Consider the following 21,566-nt stretch of genomic DNA (forward strand, 5'->3'; position numbering starts at 1 on the left):
GACCCTAATTTATGGTCCCAAAGGGAACCGCGAAGGGCAACGAAAAAAAAAAAAAGTTCAAAAGGGAAAAATCGCAACATTTTCCGCGAAATTTAAAAGGAAAACACAAATATTTCCATAATTATTTCTTAAATTCTTGGTCTCTGTAAAAGGGCGACCTTTGCCACCAAAAAGGAAACTTGAGGAAAACAAAGTTGAATAATATTTTTTGTGCACTGGGAAAATTAATCTAATTTTATTTCAATTAAATATTTTAATACTCAAATTTCTATCTATAATCAGGAATTTATAAATAGTATTTATTTATTAAAATTATTATTATTATTGTTGTATTTTGGATATAATTTGTATTTTATTTTATGTATATTCCACATCCGACGTGTGGCCTTGGCAGGTGGAGAGCTGAGCTTGGGGATCAGCTGGCGCAGATGCACTTGAGGTCCTTTCTAGTTTGGTATTTTAGTTTGGTATTTAAGTATTCACGGATCGCTGGCACTTTGGCACACATTCTTCGGTTTTTCATATTTCACTGGAGTGTTGCATATTTGATTTTGCATCCTGGCACGCATGGCTCCATTTTCCGTATGCTTTTTCCCTCTTATATGTATATATATACATATATTTATCCTTTTTTTCACATTGCGTGCGTATATCTCACATTGGCTCATTTATTATTTACCGTTATTGCACATTGAACAACTTTTACTTTCGACTACCGCACCCGTTCGTGCGTGTGTGTGTTGCTCTGAGGGCGCGTGTATGTGTGTTTGTGTGGTATATTGAGGATGTCCTCCGAACAGGACTTTCCGCCGCTTTCCACCGTGCAAAACGAACCGAACGAGACGACTGCGCTGAATACACTGAAAGCCACACGAACGGAATCGGACGGAAAAGCGAGCTCCAAAGCCAAAGCTCCCGTTTTCCCCTTTCTCTCGTCGCGCGAGAGAGCGAGCTTTTTCGCCTAGCACAGTGGGGCCAAATACATTCGTCCTGCGAGCACGCTTCCAGTCGTTACTCTCTCACTCCCGAACTTCTTTTTCGAACTTCCCGAGAGCCAGTAGGTCCTCTCTTAAGTATTCCACTCTCTTAGGCGCAGCATTCTACGACCATTTGTTGACATCCTTTAAAGAATTTGTCCTTCTAAATGGGGCTTTAAATATTATTAAAATACTTTTTCACTTTAAAATTTTATTGTTTAAATTATTCTGAATACGCAATGTAAAATACTTAATTAGTTTTTGAGAAATTTAAATATTAAGACTTCCCTTTGAGCCATTTTATTAAAATTTAATTTTATTTAAACAAACAATTAAAACTTTACAGAAGTGCCTAAAAATGTATACTTAATTATCTCATGCTATTTTAAAATTTAAAATAATATCACTTAACTTTAATATTTCCCATATCCTGTGTTTGCCAAACATTTGGTTTTCATTTCAAACAATAAACCGGAAACCCACGCACAGACACCTTTTTAAAATGTCGCAAAATAAAACCTAATACTTTAAATATTTAAAAGGGTGAAAGACCAAGTTTAAAAGGTCAATGTCAGGTATTCGTCTTGGTTAACTTTGGGACTATGTAAAAATAATTGATTAGGTAAATAGGTTCAAATAAATAAATAAATTCAATTTCTATTCTAAGAAGTTTTATCTAAAAATAACCATAAAAAAATAACATAAATAAGACAAGGACTTAACAATAAAAAAGGTGTGTGCTAGCTTATAAAATATACTCATGTAAACTCATGTAAAAAATATAATATTTTCGAAAGATTTATATATATTTATAGAAAATGTCTTCCTTAAATTTTCTAGGTTTTGGCGCCAAGAGACTTTGTTTTTTTATTTTTACGCTTAAAAGTAACCCATCTTTATATAGAAAATTTTCTTTAAAATTTAAGCAATAATGCAATAGCGTATTATTAAATATTTTGTTGTTTCCTTTACGTTAAATAGATTCCTACCCTATAAACCTGGCAACACTTTTGTGGAGATTCTGTTAAGGTGGGTGGTGCTAGAAAGAAAAATAAGAATGAAAAGGGGAGCAGGGTGAGACAGTTCAAATAGGCAGGCCCAGACACTCGGCCTGCTTAAGCACTTAGTGCACATTAAGTGCCTGGGATTTGGATTGTATGCTGGCCGACTGCCCAATCCATTCCACGGCCATTCTTGGGCATTCAAAAGTCCCATCTTCCTGCCTCAGCGGCTCGGCTCCTTCGTCTGTCTGCGAAGTTAACTGACACTTACACTTGCACTTCGGCGAAATCAAATGCATTCGTTTTGGGTTCTGGTCTTTTTTATTCAAGAGCCTTTCCCAGCTAACTGGCCCTGAACGATTGGCATTAAACGCCTTCCCTCCCTTTGAGGAGGGGTGGGGGAGAGTGAGTCCATAAAATAAATGCCGATAAATGGTAACTGAATTAAAAGAAGCAGAAGGTTGAGGATTTTCCGACATCCGATGGAAATGTAATGGAAGAAAAACATTTCAGTCCGTTTCTTTACAAATTGGAGCATGAAAAGTAAGCACTTTTCTTAGAGAAAAATATGAATTTTAAAGCTATGAAAATATCCTCCTAAAAGCATACCACATATCACCCATTAAAAGATTACATTTCAGTAAGCCACATATTTTAATTACCAATCATAGTCCTCGCAAACCCCCATCTAGCACTTGTACATTATGCGAATCTTGGCCCAATCGCCCTCTGAAGGTCCCCGCACCTGGCCCATTTCCCTCTCCACGGCCTCACCATTGATTAAGGCCCGAATTGTTGGCTTCGACGGATCCTTGGCAAAGGCGTTCTTCGAATAGTGCATGACACTCTCATAGTCATAGGGAACATTGAACGTGGTGGTGCGATCCTGGGCCATGAATTGTGACCAGTACTTCCGCGGAATGTTATCGTAGTCGATGACCACGTACTCATCGCGATCGGGACGACTTTGTTCGTGGAAGAGTCCCATCAGGTGAAGAGTTTCGTGCTGGATTACAGCCGGCATGGTGAGGCATCTCTCGTTCAAAAGGACATCGTGGGAGCCGAAGGATAACGGCTGATAGCCCACACGGGTGCCGCACATATTCGGTGACTTTTTGAAGGTCACATAGCGCTTTCCCCCGGGCGGAGAGCCCTCGAATTCCTCGAATTGCACACAGGTTTGTTCACCAAAACTCGCCATAGCCGTACGGACATTGGCCACCTCCTGCTCGCTATAGTCCTCCGAGATCCGGTAGTATATCTTGTTGCCCGGCCAACGTTGGAGCGGTGATTGCAAGGCATTGCGGGTCTTGGCCTCCGCCTGGTCGTCGTCCACATGGATCTCGTTGTAATAGTTCTCGTAGGACTCAATGCCTTGGGAAGCCGCCAGGACGGGTCCCAAAGCCACCAAGAAAAGGAAACCAACCGCTTGAAGAAACATTTCTGTTGCCTATGAGCAGTGTACTGTTGGAAATACCTTTTTATAGCCGTTTTTTTTTTTAAATTTAATCAGTTTTATTTCTGTCCCGAAAGTGTTTTTTAAATTAAGGTTTTACATACAAACATACATACAGACAATCAGAGTCAGACATATATATATTTATAGACACTCTCCTTGGCGAACCTAGAACACTGTGCAACAAAAAGAACTTTGTTAAACTGCTGTGTGATTAATTTATTAAATTAAAAATATGATTTTTTGTATTTATAAGCTAAGCTCGAAATATTGAAGCTGACGTAAGCTCGAGGTATTGTCGGTGAAACTATTTAAAACCAGATTTAAAATGAAAAACTATTTTTCGAAACGTTAAGTATATGAAAAAAGAAACTTATAATTAACACTAATATTTCTTTTTTAACAGCTACAAACTCCAAAAGAACATTTTGTTGCACAATGTCGTTAGCCAAACACACACATTTTAGATTAAAGCCTGCTCTCCCTCCATGAAGGAGTGCCAAATTCGACTTTATCCACTCCCCAAGACTTATATGGCTAAGGTTGCTATTTCAGCATTTGCATAGCTTAACATAGATAAACAATAGTTAGACGCTTGCATTGAGTATATTGTCAAACTGCATTTCATTACACATTGTGGGCTAGAAAAGTGTTAATGACTTGGTTTTTGCTGCATTCCCTACTTGAGATATTTTGTTGTGTTCAACATTCAGCTGTTCTAGAGCTTAAATAGGTGAGTTAAAATCTTTTAATTTACTAATAAATTCCGGATGGGTAAGTATGAAGGGAGTTGACCCATGTGAACTTTTCAAAAAATCGAATTTTTATTGCATAAATCGTTTTGTTAAATTATGTTCTATACATGCTTTTCAGAGGAGCTCATTCTGCAATGATTATTTCATTTCCTGAAATTTGCAGAATATGTGTATGTAAACGACCATCAGAAAGGTCAACGCCCTTAACTCAAAATCAAACTCTATGCTTATGGAAAGCCATTTTTTCATCAATAAATGTTAACTAGTTACTATTTTTCTAAAACTCAATTTCTAAAAATAATATTCAGATACATTTACTAAGCCTTAACCTGCTCTACACAGTATATTCAGCAACTTTGCCTAGTTTCTCCAAGAACCGTACACTTTTTCTAGCCATCAGTGTAATTTTTCATATAATTTAAGTGTGTTTTTTTTACAAAAATATCCTTTAAGTTAGTGCTTTGGGGGTGGCTCCACGTAAAAACCAAATAGTTCATTTTTGTTAATTACATTTTGTATATTTCCAAAACTAAGTTTTCTCGTTTATAAACAAAACGCATCACTTGTGTGTGTGTGTGTGAGAGAGTCTAGGTTGGTGGCCGGTAGTTATGTATGTTTTCTTTTTTTTTCAGTTATTTTTGGTTTTCCTCGGCTTGGGCGTGGTCGCTGCAGCTTTGAGGAGTTGCCGGCCTTGGGTGCCGGATAATTAATATTAAGCTGCTCAATCACGCCCAGGCTTAGGGTCATTTATATATATATATTTCATGTACATTCAGTATTCAGTATTAACCGTAATTCATATATAATATAGCAAAGTAGCAAGAACACATAATTACAAAAACAAAGTATGCAACAGATTTGGCAAAGCAAAGCAAAGCAAAATTCAAAGACAGTAGGTCATCTGTTCCAGAAGTTTTCATTGCATTGTTCCTTCGTTAGTTGCTGTTGGTTTTTGCTTCATTGTAGTGGCTTCTGTTTTGTTATCGTTGTCAGTGGTTTGACGCTCGTCGTCGTTTCTTCGGCCTGATCGGTCGTCCGTCGAATCCAGGCACTTCGCTTGCTAACATCACAAATCAGTTTCCAGTCCGTTTCCACTTTCATTCAGCATAGTTTCGAACTCTCTCTCCATCTCTAAATATACAGTGTGTGTAGACGGTAGTCGTTTAGTAGTAGTCTAGGTATTATTTAATGGATGGCGGGCGGGCAGGCGGTTGAGCGATTGAGTGAATTGAGTGCTTGACTCTCGTCCAGTCCTCGGTCCCGATCCTGGCCTCTAGTGCAGCTCGATGAACTCGTAGAGCGTAGCCGGCACCGTGCCCTCATATCTGATTTCATGTTTCTTGATCGTCCTTGCTGCCAGACACGCCAGCGTCGTATACTTCATGGGATCGATGATCTTATGCATCGGCGTGGGGGCCAGCAGGCTCTCAAATGTCTCGCCAGCGTGGTTTTTGGTGTCCTGAAAGGGTAAGCAATACTTTAGCAAACATTTTGACTTCTTAGCTGATACTGTATACTCACCAAATGCGCTCCGCCTTCCAGCAATGTGTGGGACAGGGTCTCCACATAGGGCTGCATGGTAGCCAAGTGCAGGGGCGTGTTGCCCGCATCATCGATGGCATTCGGATCTGCTCCCACCTCCAGCAGGGCCTTCGCCAGCGTCACCGAGGGGAACTGGCAGGAGGGATAGCGGCCGGCCAGCGTGCCCTCCCGGTAACAGGCGTAGTGCAGGGCAGTCCGGTCGAACCGGACGCGCACCTTCAAGCGGTTCAGGCGATAGAGGGCACCCATGACTTGGCGACGCATCTCCGGGGTCAGGGTCTCGGTGTCCAGCAGCGAGCTCAGCAGACAGCCTATGTGAATGGCACTTGTCATGGTGCGACTCAGGGCATTCGGATCGTGATTGCAATCGTGCTGGTGTGCCGAAAGCAGCGTCGTCGAGGAGGTGGATGAGGCTGAGGAGGCGGAAGAGGATGCCGAGCAAGATGGCGACTTGTCGGTCTTGTCGGTCGGCAGCTGCTTCTGCGGCTGCTGCTGGTCCTTCTGCTGCTCCAGCGTAAAGGCCTGACCGCGCTCCACCTCCTTGACTGCCTTGTAGAAGATCGTCAGCATACCGTCCGCTTCGATGGGCGGAACCACTCGACCCCTTGGCAGCAGGCGACCGGCCTCGACCAGCATGAAGCTGAAGAGTTCCGCAAAGGACAGTAGGGAAGATTGCGTCATCGGACTGAGCGGCTGAAGGATCTTCTGCTGCATGGTCAGGGCATATGACCAGAGCTCGATGCATCGGTCAAAGCGTCCAGCGTCCGCGTAGTGGGCACCCCTGAAAAAGGTCATTGAAACACTCAAAAATCACGGTGGAACTTGGAAAACTCATCGCATTCAAACCTGAAACGGATGTAGTAGCTGGTGTCCGGGTGCGTGGGTCCAAGGATGCGCTGTCTTATAACCAAAGCCTGCATCCGCATCTCGTCCGGGTCAAAAACCATTTCCTCTAGCTCCTCCACACTGGTTACCTCACGAACCATCTCGTATGCTGGCACTGCCTCCTGCACCTTCTTCACCAGCGGCGGCTCCACAGCCCGTTCCTCAAGCGCTCGACGCCACAATGAGAGTGCCGCAGCCATGTCCCGCTTCCGATCCACATACGTGGCCCCCAGCAGCTCCAGAGCATGAATCCTTGACTCCCTGCTCACACAGGGCAGCGTGATTAGGTGCTCCACAATGGGCATATGACCGGTTACACTGGCCGCCAGCAGCGGAGTCATTCCATAATAGTCCACGTCCATGGTGGCACCGTGTTTGAGAAGCAGCTGTAGGATTTGTAGGGATCCCGATTCCGCGCAGTCGTGCAGCGCCGTGTTTCCCTTGACGCTGCACCGATTGACATCTGCATTCAGGGAGAGCAGATACTGGGCGATGCGGAAGTGGCCCTTATAGCAGGCGATCATCAGACAGGTGTGCCCATGTCGATTTGCCACCTCAAAGTCTGCAAGAGATCAGGTAATCACCAACTATTCCATAAGATTTATCTATCCTCGGCTTACCCGCTCCATGGTGCACCAGATACTTGACGATCTCGTAATGTCCGTCGAAGCAGGCGGCTCTCAACGGTGTGGAATTTGTCCTGGTGGTGCTGTTGACATTCGCCCCCCGGCGTACGAGCATCTTGACGATGCCCAAGTGGCCGGCGGCCGCTGCGCACCACAGCGGTGGGGCATCCTCGATGGGCTCGCCGTCAAAGCTGACGGAACCCACCTGCTCCACGTTGGCCCGACACTTTGTCAATAGATATTCTACAATGTCATAATGTCCGTTGCGGCATGAGATGACCAACGGGGTGGCTCCGTTCACTTTGGCCGAGATCAGGCTGCCCACTTCGCTGGCACTTTTGTTGTACAGAGTGGCCTGTAATTGGAAACGGGGAAAAAATCTGGGTTAATATGTAGGCCAAATGGAGCATCTTTTAATGCGTAAGCCTTATCTGGTAATTTATTCTTTTGTTTCTAGGGAAAAGCACAAGCTAAGCGCCATATTACATAAGGATATTTAAGAGCTCTAAAAACCCAGCAGACAAAAACCTCGTTTATGATATAGAAATCGAGAGTTTTGCGGATTTCAAAACGTCCGATTCAGTCTCATAAACGGTAATAAAAAAAAATCACATGCTATGGGTTTTGTGGCAGAAAATGCTCTAATTTTCGGAATCTGAATGAAGATTTCGATTGCGGACCTTTTACGACATCAATTAGCGGATATAATTTTGAGAATTCGCGATACTCGTCCGCTATTCGTCCTTTTGCGCGTAAGTTTTTGGGCATTTAGCGAAACTAATGCGGAAAGTCCGATTCTTTGTCCGTATTTAATATTTATAGCTGACATTTTTCGGTTCCATCCGACCACCGTCCGATCTTTGTCTGCTGGGAATATTTTCATAGCTCTAATAATGTTTGTATGTATGTATGTTGTTTTTTGTATGTTTACATTTTTTTTTGCTTGTAGAGATAACATTTAAATTATGAAGAATTATGTAGAAAAACATTTCTACGAACTTTATAAAGATAAGAAATACCGGAGGATTTTGCCTTTTTATTTTTTATTGAACTTCGGGGAAATTGTATTTAATTTCTAGAGTTAAAGAAATCAAAAATATAGGCTTTAGATTTTTTCAGAATTTTTAAGGCTCATTTCTCTTCTTCTCCCTTCTCTAAACTTAAAAGTTTTGAAACATATTAGCCAAATAAAACGGATTTTTGACTAAATCACGTTTATATAGATAAAAGCTTAATTCTGAAATTCCTATGGTTTTGTCATGGGAAATTCACTTGTTTTTACCTAGAAAATTGTTTATACATTTTATTAATATTATATTGCCTTATCAATGTATTATCAATGGCTCTACGTTCACATATGCATTATTTTCCCCTTGATACAGATCTCAATCACATAACAATTCCAATTAGCTGCGTTTTTCAATATATATTTATATACATATATCGATTTAATCAATGAAAAAAAAACTGATAATAATTTATAATTGCTTCCAAACAATGTGATGACGAACAAAGCGAGTTGCTGACAGAGAGGGAAAAAACTCAGGCCACCTGAACAAGAGATAATAATTGGGGCGGGGAAGGCACATGCAGAGATAAGGCACGAGCAGGAGAGAATCGGAGAGATATATTGTCAGCAATCAGCTGCGGAATACGTAAAGTGTGTCTCTGCTCTCATTTATGTCAAACGTGTCTCATTTTCGCCTTATGCTAATTATGTTGTTTGCCAGCGCGTGCAAGGGGGGGGGGGGGGGGGGGGGGGGTGGTTTTGCAGGGGTGGAGTGCCCCGGGGCTGGTCGCCAGATTGGCTACGGAGAATAGATTAAAGCCACAAAGGAATCAACAACAATTTACATATAATTTTTCTATACAAATTGAAAACATTTCCATATTCCTACACAGAAACTATAATTTAAGTTTTTTAATAAGGAAATTAATATTGGAAAATTATAAAAAAATTTTACCTCAGCGGCTTAGTAGGAATGTAATTATTGGTTACAATTTGCATTTATTTATTATTTAAAAACATTTATAAATTTATTAAAATATTAAATTATATTTATAAATGAAACACTGCTGAAGGCAGAGGAAAGGAAATGTTGATACGAAGATGTTGCGCAACATCCAAATTTTGTATTTTATTTGGTTAGCAACTAGTAATTGAATATTCTTTTTTTAATCTCAGTGACATACTTGTTCTCACTTTAAACATTTATCTAAGACACGTTTTTAATCCATATTTTCCCTGTGTAAAAGTTTCCGATATATGCATAAATATTAAGGAAATAAAACATATGAGAAGAAAACCTTGACTAGAGGCAAATCAACTCGCTGAGACAAAAGCATATTGTCGTCAACCCATCAAACTCAATTAGAGCATTCGTCAATACAAGTGTGTGTCACCTAAGAATCAACATCAGCAACCGAATCACCCCTCCTAGCCACCGCCCCTGACTACTTAGAACCAGAAACGAGATAAACGCAAAGAGGAGAAGCTAAGAGACATAAGATGCCAGCCGAAAAAAATAACTTGGTGGGGTTTGGGGAGAAACAAAAGACCTTGTGAATGCCGTGCGGCTTTTTTTTTTGCTACAGTCTGATCAGCTAAGTTCGACAATCTTATGTTTATAAAACAAAATTATACTTTTTGTATGTCTTACAAATATGTAAAAATTAAATGAAAAATGAAAGAAAAATTATAAAAATAAATAAGAAATAAAAACTAATTGTGAAAAATGACAATAATAAAGAGAATAATTGGAGAATTAATAAAATAAAAATCAAAATTTAAAGAACAAAGTATAAAAGTATAAGCAATAATAAATGTAAGTAATTGTTTATTAAATAAAAAGTTAGATAATAATGTAATAAACATAATAATGCTACTTCACGCCACACATAGTTCATTCTTTAAATGAACACATAGTTCATTTCTTAAATGAACACATAGTTCATTCCTTAAATGAACATATAGTTCATTCTTTAAAATAAAACTTCAATTTGAAGTTAAATTAATTTTTTAAAATCCTTGTGCACAGTGTAAATTTATTTAGTTTGAAAATTAACAACTGTTTCCAATTTTGTAGGTGGTAATTAAAGTAATTTAACTTATTTAACTTATGCATTGGATTTTTATTTTATTATTTCACCCATTATTTTGTTTATGTTTGTTATTTTTGGGGTTCAATAATTCCATTTGTTTAACCCAATTAATTTTTACTGTATTGTTTTAATTCCCCATATTTTTTTATTCTTCTCTTATTTTTGTTTAATGTTTTTAAAGAGAAGGCTTCCTCGATTGCTTCCTACTTTCTGTGAAGAGAATTTTCTTTTGGCCATTCGCTTGGTCTCGATATTATTGCTTTCGTCACCCGACGGCGGCATTCTTTTGCCTTAACCCCGTAAACCCCCAACGCCCCGCCAATCAGCGCCTCGTGCGCGTGACAAGAAGAAAAAAAAAAATACACAGAATTAAAACCAAAACAAAAGAAAGCAGTCAAAATAAAAATAAAGAAAACATTTTTGGCAAAAGACTATTAAGCAGAAATCGTATTTTTTCGAAAACACCGATATCTGAGCTATATTCGCGGCGGAACACAACAAGTGCAATGCGCAAGCGAATCGAACAATGAAAATTACGCATTAATTTTGCGAAAGCAAAAGCAGAAATATGTTTACAGCGCCCATTCCACTTTATTGACTGCTGAACTTTTCGCTTTCGAACCCCGATGGGGAAATTGATCATCAGCAGCTGTTCTCTTCACTTTTCCGCCTTGCGATCCATTCATTATGATTTTTATTTTCTGATTTGACAGCTATGAATCAGCTGTTTTTAAGATTTAAACGGAAATATTTTATAATTTAAATACATATTTTGTAGCATTAGAAACACTTAAAAATATAAGCCTACACTTGAGTTATAGTAAAAGCTGTAGTCTAGGCTTATGTTCTTCTTATAAACCTTTTCTTAAAAACTTGAAAAGATGAAGATTAAGTTTGTGAATTCTATAAATCTTTACTAATATGTTAAAAATTATTAAATATTAAAAGCCCCTGATTTAATTGCTGTTTATTTAAATATTATTATCAGAAACAATAATTGCATTCAATTAAATATAACACCTGATAGTAATACATATTTTACTCAGTGCCTAGTGGCTCAGTTCTCTTGGCGCCCTTCCCCCTGCATCTTTTGCTCTTTTGGCCATCATTTAACCTTGTTACTCGGGGCCCAAAGCCGAAAAAGCTTCAAACGAAATGAAAAGTCAATCTGACAATGGGGAAGGGGCTGTCCGTGTGGCACAGAAAGCAAGCGGCACGTGAATTGTGGGCGGAACTAAAGGGGGTGGTGGCAGGGCAGGGCCAGGGGGGCGGAACGGAACGGTAGCGGATGTGCCAGCCGGCGGGGAAAATCAATCAATTGTGCTCAGGTCGCCGCGGCATTATGCTATAATAGATATGACCCCGCCGATATTGGTTCAGTGGCCTTTTTTACTGACTCGAAAAATGGAATTCAATCAAGAAATTGAAGGAAATTATGGGAAACTTTTCACTTGCTAAATGTTTTCTTTAATTTAATTATGCCAAGTAGGTAAAGGTTGCTGTGGAATAATTAAATGGGAGTGGGAAAGGCCCGAGTTAAGTTCAAAGTCCTAAAACCAAGACCATATATGAAATGATAATTGAAGAGTAAATAAAAAGTAAGCAATAAATCCATTAAGTTCCATCGATATTTGCTATGCAAACTCTGTGTGCTTAATGTAATTTATACACGATCAATACTCAGACATTCTCTCTAGTCAAACAATATTTTAATATTTTTTTTAGCCATAAACCAAAATCATATTGTATGTTCTGACACTTGGCTGTAATTTCTATTCAAACTAGATTTACTTTTGCGTAAACATTACTTAAAGTTTACAATATTTACATTTGCCTTGTCTCCTTACTAGCCACAAATTGTCTTGTTTATTTTTCCTTAGAATTTTGAGTAATTTTCACCCCCAAGGCAGGCAGACACACACAGGAAATCCCCGAAAACGGAAAAGATCCCCGCAGAGATTATGAATATTCAGACAAATTTGCCAAGAGAAAATGCAGCAGCTAGTCAAGTTAATTTATTTTCTTAATTCCTATATTTAACCTTGCACCAGAAACATGAGAAATTTCACTTCCACAAAATGTGAAAATAAATTTCTTTTTAATTTGTTTTCTGTTCCTAGGTTGTTTGGCAAATTGGGGAAATGTGAAAACAACAATAAAAACACTGGCGATAAACAACAATTTCCCAAGGTAATTTTTGATTGTTTTTTATTTGCTGGTTTTTAACATTTCACATATTTGTTCTCGAATTTAAAAAGGAGAGTGGAAACACCTTGAACACATTTTTACCGCTATGCACAAATGTCAAGCTGAAGCGGCCTAAACACAGCTATTAAATTAAGGCAACAGCACGAACGAACAAACAAACAGCAACAACAACAACAAAATTGTTCGTTTCCGTGTAATAAACAATCAACAACTTTCCATTGTTATTATTGTTGTTGTTGTTGTTGTTAGCCACTGAAGTTGGCTTTGTTGCTGCTATTTTAGCCGTGTTTTTTTTGTGTGAATTGTTAGTTGGTCGTTTCGCTTTGTGATCAATTTTCTGCTTTGACCGATTTGAATATCTCCCCAAAGCACTGGGGGAAAAATTAGACTAGTTTTTTTGGAAGAAATAAATACTTTTGTCAACCCAGGAAAGTATTTTTATATTTTAAGTGGTTTGTATTTGATTTTATTTGCAAATCTTTCAATAACAGATTTTTATATTTTAATTGCAATTTTTCGCTAGCCTAGCAAGATTTCTTCCAGTGTCTGTGCCATTCATACACGCATAATTTATTATAATTTTGACATTGAACGAGTTCAATGTCGATGATATGCAAGTAGACAACGCTCGAGCCTCAAGTTCAGCCGACTTCAGACTTGGTCATCCAACTCCGCTCCGATATATAATTCAATTTAGGATGCCGTTCGAGCGATCGACCATTTAACTGAACACTGACCATGTGCGGCGCGAAATCCGTGGTTCGGGGTTTGGGGCTCAGTGCCCGCGGTGCTGCCTGGCTATTCAAATCAGTCAAGCCGAGTCTGGGCTCAAATTATTTGGTTTATTTGTTAGCTTAGCCACAGACGCGTCTGTGCAGCCGGCTCAAGGGTGACAGAAGCCTAAGCTTTTGGCCATAACGCGGGGGAGCAGAGTCAATTTGAGAAGTAGGTTCCCCAATAGAAGCCCAGGGAAATGTATTATAAATAGCAGATGAGGAATCACAGATGCACAATATATACATATTTATCGAGTTATAACTGTTCCTGCTCTATTTGTTTAACAATTATCACTTGCTAAATCAGCTTTGTATCAAAGAAAAAAGTCGGAAAAAGAGGGGAAGCTTACTTCGGTTTGTATAAAATTGCAGAAATCGATTGTAACTAAGCCAAAACTGACTTAATTTTAATTTGGAAAGCTTTTTCTGTGTAATTATCACTATACTATAAATAGTTTTAAGGGTCGGAAATAAATTCTAAAGGTTTTTATAAGCTTAGAACTTAAATTATAATACCCTGTAAAGGGGAAAAATATACTGATATTTTAACCATTTCCATAAAATACTATAAAACTATTTTCACAGCCACATTACTACATTAAATTATTTAAATTATGCTAAATATAGCACCGAAATCAATTATAAATATATTAATCCCATATTTTATTTATGATCCAAATTGATATATCGTTTTTGTCAGTGCAAAGCCAATATCAGACTGCGCCGGCGCAGCATCATCGCAGTCAAATTTTGAGGTCAACGGTGCTTTTAACGGAGCATCTCTGAGGTGAGACCATCAAAACTGGTTCAATGAAAGGGTTCACATTAGAGCCCCACCGGCAGTGTCAAGGTCAAGGCTGCTTAGGCACATGGAAAAATACTAATTCATTAAATGAAGCGTGGAAAATTTAAGCAGGTGCCTGCAAAATCAGCAGCGCAGACGCACTCGTATATCGATGGGATTCCTTTTATTTATTTTTTTTTTTGCGGAGAGATAAGGGTCTTAAGGGAGCTCGCATAACGCTGAGCAAACATAAATAGCGATAGCATATGGGATTGAATTCAGAAGATAAGACCACTTACTATACATATAACAACTCTCTTCCTCTTTTAAGATTTACGATTATATTTCTTGAATACTTTACGAGTCCCACACGACTTTTTCCTACGTTTCGTTGTTTTAGTTAATCGTGCAATGAACTTGGGAACTTGGATCGTAGAACAAAGTAAAAGAGCAAACAAAATGAACAAAATAAAAGGGGGTCAAAAACATTGATACACTCACTGAATTTCTATTGAACAAACATGTTAATGAAATTATCGTTGAATGTTCATTAACAGAATAAAATTAAGAATTTTCTATTTAAAAATTATATAAAATAACCGATAGAATTCTTATAAAATAACTAAAATAAATAAATAAATCATTAACGAGTGGAGCGAAAAAAGAACATTACTTTGCTTTGTCTTTCGTTCTCCTTGTAGAGTCTGTTGGCATCATAAATAGTCAAGATTTGCGATTAAAATGCACTGAACGAAAATAATAATTGCCCAGAACGTCCGTGTCTCTAGGTTACTCAATTTATAGTCATGGTTAATTACGCAGGTTGTTAAACTTTAAATCCGGATGTCACCTTCACAAAATTATTATTATTATTGCTATTTGAATTCAAGTGCTTCTCTGTGTTTGGCCAAAAGAGGTCACAAAATTTTACGACATTTAAAACAGCTGGCACTTTTAGTCTGCATTTTTTCATTGTGAATACTTCCTTCTTATTAGGCAGCTCAAATTCAGTTTAAATTTGTTTTACAAATTTTAATACCCAGAGTCGCGAGTAGTTTTTATTTACCAGAGCAATTGCTAAGCTTCTGTTACGAATAAATTACCTTTCGAATGTTCTCTACTTTTTTTTTAAAAGCTTAACGAACAGAGCTATATGATGCAACCAACAACTGTTTCAACTGAAAATCTATAAAAAAACAGAAAAAAAAAACATTTAGAGCCGGCCAAATGTTTAGCTTCATTAAGAGGTTCTACTTGGTTATTTGGCAACTTGTTTTAGCACTTCCTACCGCCAAGTTTCACTCCATATAGCGATTGCATAATTCCCCAAAAAGCTCGCCAAAAGTTGCGAAACTATTCTATACGTTTTCGGCAAATATGGTCAGACGGGTTGAAACGGTTTCTCGATATTGCCAAACAATCAATGCAGGAATTCTAAATGTTTTTTTGCAGTGCAGAGACCAAAACAAAAGCACCTCAAATTGGAGGAGAGAAAAAAAGACTTTAGGAATCTCCAATGGCAAACAAAACGCTCAAAGATAATGCCAATGAACGCTATCATTATATACATATATATAAACACAGAACACGCACTGGCTTTAAACTGGGTTTTGTATCTATATATCTACGAGTGTTTTTCGCTCCTCGGTTTCAATTGTTTCGTTATCTTTGTTGCTGTTAATTGCCCTTCCTCGTTTGCTGTTGTTGTTGGCTTCCTCTCGTGGCTACAGATGCTTGGGCTCTATATCTCATACTATATATACAAAATACAACATACAGCAACGGTCAGAGTGTTAGGGAAATGGTTCTTAAATTGTAACCAAAAGAAATCTTATTGGACAATAAACTGTCCTTAATTGCTATAACCTTTTCTTTTGTTTCAAGATAACATTTTACAATTTTGAAGTAGAAAATAATTTTATTTATTATAACAACAATAGGAGGTTATATCGAGTATTTTTTAAATAAATAAATATAAAAATCTCTATCTTTGTGGCAGCTATTTCTTTGAGCGCACTTGTTAAAGACTCGTTGATGTGGGTAAATATTCTCGACTTACTGGGACCAATGGCCACAGAGCCAGCGAATGACAAAGACCACACCGACATCCACATCCACATCCATGGAGAATTGGAGTCAAAGTAAACCAGCAAGATTGGCTCTGACCTTACACACACCGTTGAAAACTTATAATCAAGAAGCAGTTAAATGGCAAGCCAGTAGAAAAATAAAAAAAAAATTCACGTAAAAACAAAAATAAGGAGAAGCAGGTCCCAAGCCCAAGCCAAAGGCAATAAAACGCCGCTAAACTCAAACAAAATCGAAGTAAAAAATAAAAGATATATACAAAATGTAGAAAAACATATTTTGCATTTTGGGGTTATTTCAACAAACCGGCAAACGACTGAATTGCAAAGCACAAGAATCAACCTCAACCCCAAAAATAAGAAACAGCTGTTGACCAACTCCAAAATTAGTGTTCGTTTTGTAGGTTTTTTTGCATAGACCTCCGACGAAACACAAGAAAGAAACGAAAAGCGAACAGTAAATGAGAAAAACCAATAACTAAATGTACATGGAATTATCTTTAATGTTATGCCTTGGCAAATGTTTTGAAAACGCTCGAGAAACGCTGCCTGATTGAAGTGTGTTTCGCTGAGAAAACGTTTTTTTTTTTTTCTTAAATTGGAACGGACTTTTCAAGTTTTGCTTTGCATGTAATTAAAATCATCAAGGAACAGCAACCACTCTAATGAGTTTCAAATGAGAATAATTAATCAGTTTTTGGTCAATTGCTTATGATGGCAAGGTTGATCAAAAGTAACCAATTTAAGCTGAAACGAATGGTTAAAGTACTTCCAACTAACTAAGTAAAGTTTACAGACAATATAAACATCTTTCAGAACTAGTTAGTTAACAAACTTGGTTTCTATCCCATCGAAAATTGTATACTATTTATTGCTGGGTTCTCTGTTCTCTTTTGAGAATTAAAGAATCAAGATCATTGAACCCAGCAATCCTAAGGTTAACCGTAATTAATTTCATTTAAGGCAGTTATACCAGAAATTAGTCGTTGAACCTTAGATAAACAACTTGCCCAAGGGTTAAAGTTTACCAGCTCAATGAAATGTATAATATTAACAATTACAAGGTGAAAACTTTTGAGCAGTACTACTGGGGAAATTAAAGCGACACGTGTGTTGTTAAATGTTTAATTTATACAGAATAATTAATAATTGCTCTGATGAAAAATGTAAAATTATACGAATTAGAAATACTGGTTTGATATATACAAGAAATATGTTAAATAGATAGTCATTTAGTTAGTGTTCTAAAAATACTTTTCACTTGGAATTGCAAAAGTTAAAAAATTTTAGCCCGCTTCACCGGACAAAGTTTCTACAAAGTTTCTATTGAGTTATCGAGAGATCAGAGTTGGTCTAGTTCCCCGTCTCCTCCACCCGCAAGACCATCAATCATGCGATCCGGCCCCATATCACGTAGCGTAAAGACGAAACCCCAAGCAAAGTGGAGAAGAAGCAGTAGAAGTGGAGGAAGAACGCAGAAATATTTCGTTGTGTGTACTCAACTTTAAGTGGCACTTCAACTTCGTGTACGACGGCGTTGTCCAAACTCTTCGGTAAGGTGTTTTCTGTGCGTTAAGTTTTTTGTTGTTCTTGTTATTGTTGTTGTTGTTGTCTTCTCTCCCCTCTGTGACGAGGGGGGTTTTTTCTTATTTTTGGAACAAACATAAACAACAACGAGCCAGAAAAACCAGTTCTATGGGGCGAAGGCTAGAACATGTTGCACGTCGAACCACGGAGCTGGTTGCCTCGCTCCCTCTCGCATTTGGAGCATTGAATGCAGCAGCCCATACACAAAAAAAATAAAGCTATTTCGGGGCACTCCGCAAGCGTACGTATATATTATTTATATATTTACTTATTCCATTTGTAGGGGGACGAACAAGCACTCGGTCTCTTCCATTCGAACGACCGCCGAAAACTCACACCCCTTAAATGACACATTTCCAGGGTCGAGCCCCGGTAAAGTCAGGAAGTTTTGATGAAACGAAACCAACCGAGAACCGAGAACCGAGAACGAACAGGAATTTCCAGCTCTTTGGTGCAGTTGGGAAAAAACTGTGAGCTTTAAATTAAACTTAAATTCGATTGAGTAATGCTAATAAACGGAAATTATGCCTATAAGTTTATCTTTGGGCATTCACTTTATCTAATATGAAGTACTTTTCAAGTTCAAGTTCATGTTTTATCGATTGTTATTCCGCTTTAAGAATTAGTTTTATTAGATCTGGTTTTCAAACATGTTATTAAGGCATTAAATAATTATTTTCAATCAATTTAGATAAACTAGTTTCTTTCTAATAAAATATATTATTAATAATATATCACAGATTTAAATTGATTATAAAAGCAAAGCTTAATTCCGGGTTCACAAAACGTGACTATATACTGGTTATTTATTTCCCTCGGTGCAGAGCGTCGAGCCTTCCAAATTGGAGTGATTGAACGCTTTCAAGGATAATTGTCAGCACCAGCGACTGCCGAAGGAAGCCAAGCTGAGCAGGAGGAGACAAAAGCCCAGAGCAATGGCTCTTTGTTCCCAGCGATCAGCATAATAATCATTTTAATAAGCAAAGTGCGTTCGCTTGTAGGCGTTTCTGGGGGCAGAATCGGATGAGAGTGAAAGAGAGGGTTGTATGGCCGGCGAAAGAGACGGGGAGAACGGCACGGCAAGTGACAATCGCGGAAGTGAACTCCCTCTGCTGCTGCTGCTGCTGACGACGTGATTTCAGCTGTTAAAATTCGCTGGCGGTTATTAACGTGTTCCAAGTGACACAACGTGGCCCCAAGCCAAAAACAACAAATAAATAAAATGGTTAAAAATACTTGCTACGCATTTGGAGCACTCATCGGTAAAAGAAACAAATATAAGCACAAATAATAACAAAAAGCGAGTCGCTGAGCTGATAAGATAAAGCCCTCAAAGGAAATGAATCAAGCGTAGTGGAAAATGTGAAAAGCAAAGCAAAGAAAATCAAAGCAAAGGGTTTAAGAAAAACAATGTATAATTAGCTTAAAAAATTTAGAATATAGTATTAAATACTACAAAATAATATTTTAAGATCTCTTTATGTCATTAATTAGATGGTAGCTTAGGTTTTGCTTTTGTAATTTCAATGAAATAAATATCTTTAAAAGATAAAACCCGTAACTTGTTATATATTCCTTTGATTGATTACTATATTCTACGTGCGCTTTTAGGTATAGTTCCTGGATTATTTATAAAAACACCTTGACTCCAAGAACTTATTCAAATACGTTGTTTTGACTTTAAGCACCACAAAAAGAGCACCCTTTCTCATTATATTTTGTAAAAAGCACAGTTGCAGTTCGCTCGGCCGAACCAATTTCCATTTCACGTCTAATTTATGGAAATGCCAGGCACGGACGCATACAGAAACTATGGCTTAGCTAAACTTAGAATCAAACACATACTAATAAGCGCTTACACAATCGTACTGAATAATAAACACCCACAAAGTGCGGCACAACAAGAAACAAAAAAATTGAAAAATATAAAACAATAACTAAAGTGGGGGCCATAGCGAAACTAGCGTCAATGCAACAGAGCCAATTGCAGCCAGTTTGTGTTTCTACTTAGTTTGCCAATGTCAAGCCGCCCCAAAGCTTGGGCCAAACTTAAGAACTTTTGTTATGCAAAGAGCGTGCTGAGCAAGACTTGCAGTCGCAGGCAAAAGTTTCGCATCCGAAACGCCCACAACCATAAGTACTTCGTAATGTTTTGCCAGAAGGCAAGACATTTAGCGAGTTTGTGGATAAAATTAGTGAAAATCACTAAATTAATCCTTTGAAACATTTTTTAAATTTTGATTCGTATAAATGTATTTTAAAAGTAAATAACATTTTAAAATTATACCATTTTTAAATTGAATTACGAATCGAAAGTTACATTTTTATGGACATATTTATTATTCAAAATTATTAACTTATTTTTTTAGTTTCCAAATAATTAGTTTGTTAAATATTTCAAGCACCGGGACTACTTTTAACAAAATACCATAGGTCCTCTTATGTTTATTTAGCTTTTTTTTTCTGGTCACAATTGCATACACTCCTGTCCACAATTATACGACACCCCGAAAGGCTCCGTTCTAAAAGCCGCGCCACAACTTCAATTTTTAAAACATTTAATATTTAACATTTTTATATAAAAATATGGAAAATTATCGGGTTTTTATGAATTGCAGAGACCCAGCGCTTCATAAATGATCACCATATCAAATTTTAGGGTTGCCAAGACTAGAATTTAATTGAAAACATTTGGTTTACTTAAGTCAGGCGAGTTTAACACCCTAAAAGAAATTTAAGAATGTCGAAACTAAAATTTTCGGGGTGTTGTATAATTGTGGGCCGGAGTGTATTTCGACCAACACTGCTGCAGAACATGCGCGTGTACGGCTTAGCGGGGAGAGAGGGAGACGGCGAGAGAGCTTGTTGCGTGTGTGTGTGTGTGTGTGCTGAGAGAATTTTATTGATTAGTCACAAGGCTAAAAAAACACTGTCTCAGCAACAGCAGCTGAGATTTCTAAACAGCAACAACAAATTCCAATTCGAACGAGACCCAGGCAAAAATCTCACCTTCAATTGGGGCAAGTTATTGTCCCGCGCAGCGTTGAAAACAGCAATGAATTTGTATTCCATTTCGTGGCTTAATCCGTTGGCATAAGTTAGTTTATTTATTTCTTTTATTGTTTTGGCAGCAAAGATTTATTTTGTTATCTCTTTTCCTTCTTTCTCCGCCTTCGCCAAGAGAGAGAGAGAGCGCGCGACGAGAGAGCAAGCGAGATTCTTGAGGACGCTGTTGTTGTTGTTGTTGTTTGGTTCTCTTCCTTTATTTTTGTGTTTCAAGTAATTTATTTTTTGACGTGTGGTACGTTGCACAAAAGACGAGAATATATAACAATTGCGTTTTCGCCGAACTTTTTATTGCCTCGCTTCCGTATTTCCTCGCCTTTATTTCGTATTTGCGCACTTTTCTTCAGCCTTTTCGCCGTCGTTGAGGAAGACGAAAATTTGCTGCTCTTACGTTTTCCGATTTCCTGCAATTCCGGGTCGTTTTATTCGCTCTAGAAGCCAGAAAACACGCACAAGAACACTTGACACGCCTTCGAGTCCCGCATTCAACACGAAATCAGATTCCCGAGTTTTTCGAAACGTCCGACAGCCAGGAAATAGCTTTTCTCCTCGATTTCAGGTGATGCGAGCCGAGAACAGCGCGCGAATTTGTTTGCTTCCAGCTACGACTTTTCCGATTTTCCGCGGCGCAGCGGCACGGACGTCAGTTTTTGTTTTAAATAAAAGCTTTTTTGCGCTAGGGTTGTTGTTTATATATATACTTAAATTTGTATT

The 21,566-nt window shown here is 38.1% G+C and overlaps 2 protein-coding genes across 2 annotated transcripts; both read right to left on the minus strand.

The window, feature by feature from the left end:
* Positions 1-2,666: 2,666 nt before the first annotated feature.
* LOC108084131 (low choriolytic enzyme) lies at positions 2,667-4,545 on the minus strand. The gene is made up of 2 exons (XM_017180170.2): positions 3,895-4,545; positions 2,667-3,442 (listed from the first exon to the last, which is right to left on the minus strand). Exon 2 carries the CDS (start codon positions 3,417-3,419, stop codon positions 2,667-2,669), a length of 753 nt encoding a protein of 250 aa, XP_017035659.1. The 5' UTR covers positions 3,420-3,442; positions 3,895-4,545.
* A 381-nt stretch (positions 4,546-4,926) lies between these two features.
* Positions 4,927-21,523, minus strand: LOC108084238 (protein fem-1 homolog CG6966). The gene is made up of 5 exons (XM_017180369.3): positions 20,796-21,523; positions 7,237-7,597; positions 6,578-7,178; positions 5,711-6,512; positions 4,927-5,648 (listed from the first exon to the last, which is right to left on the minus strand). Exons 1-5 carry the CDS (start codon positions 20,856-20,858, stop codon positions 5,463-5,465), a joined length of 2,013 nt encoding a protein of 670 aa, XP_017035858.1. The 5' UTR covers positions 20,859-21,523; the 3' UTR covers positions 4,927-5,462.
* Positions 21,524-21,566: the final 43 nt, after the last annotated feature.

Source organism: Drosophila kikkawai, chromosome 3R, assembly GCF_030179895.1.
Source record: "Drosophila kikkawai strain 14028-0561.14 chromosome 3R, DkikHiC1v2, whole genome shotgun sequence".
NCBI lineage: Eukaryota > Metazoa > Arthropoda > Insecta > Diptera > Drosophilidae > Drosophila > Drosophila kikkawai.

Coding starts and splice junctions, on each gene's coding strand:
- LOC108084131 (XM_017180170.2), bottom strand. CDS start 3,419: ATGTTTCTTCAAGCGGTTGGTTTCCTTTTCTTGGTGGCTTTGGGACCC.
- LOC108084238 (XM_017180369.3), bottom strand. CDS start 20,858: ATGGAATACAAATTCATTGCTGTTTTCAACGCTGCGCGGGACAATAAC. Junction 7,179..7,236: donor TCTGGTGCACCATGGAGCGG/GTAAGCCGAGGA, acceptor GATCTCTTGCAG/ACTTTGAGGTGGCAAATCGA. Junction 5,649..5,710: donor TGGAAGGCGGAGCGCATTTG/GTGAGTATACAG, acceptor TTACCCTTTCAG/GACACCAAAAACCACGCTGG.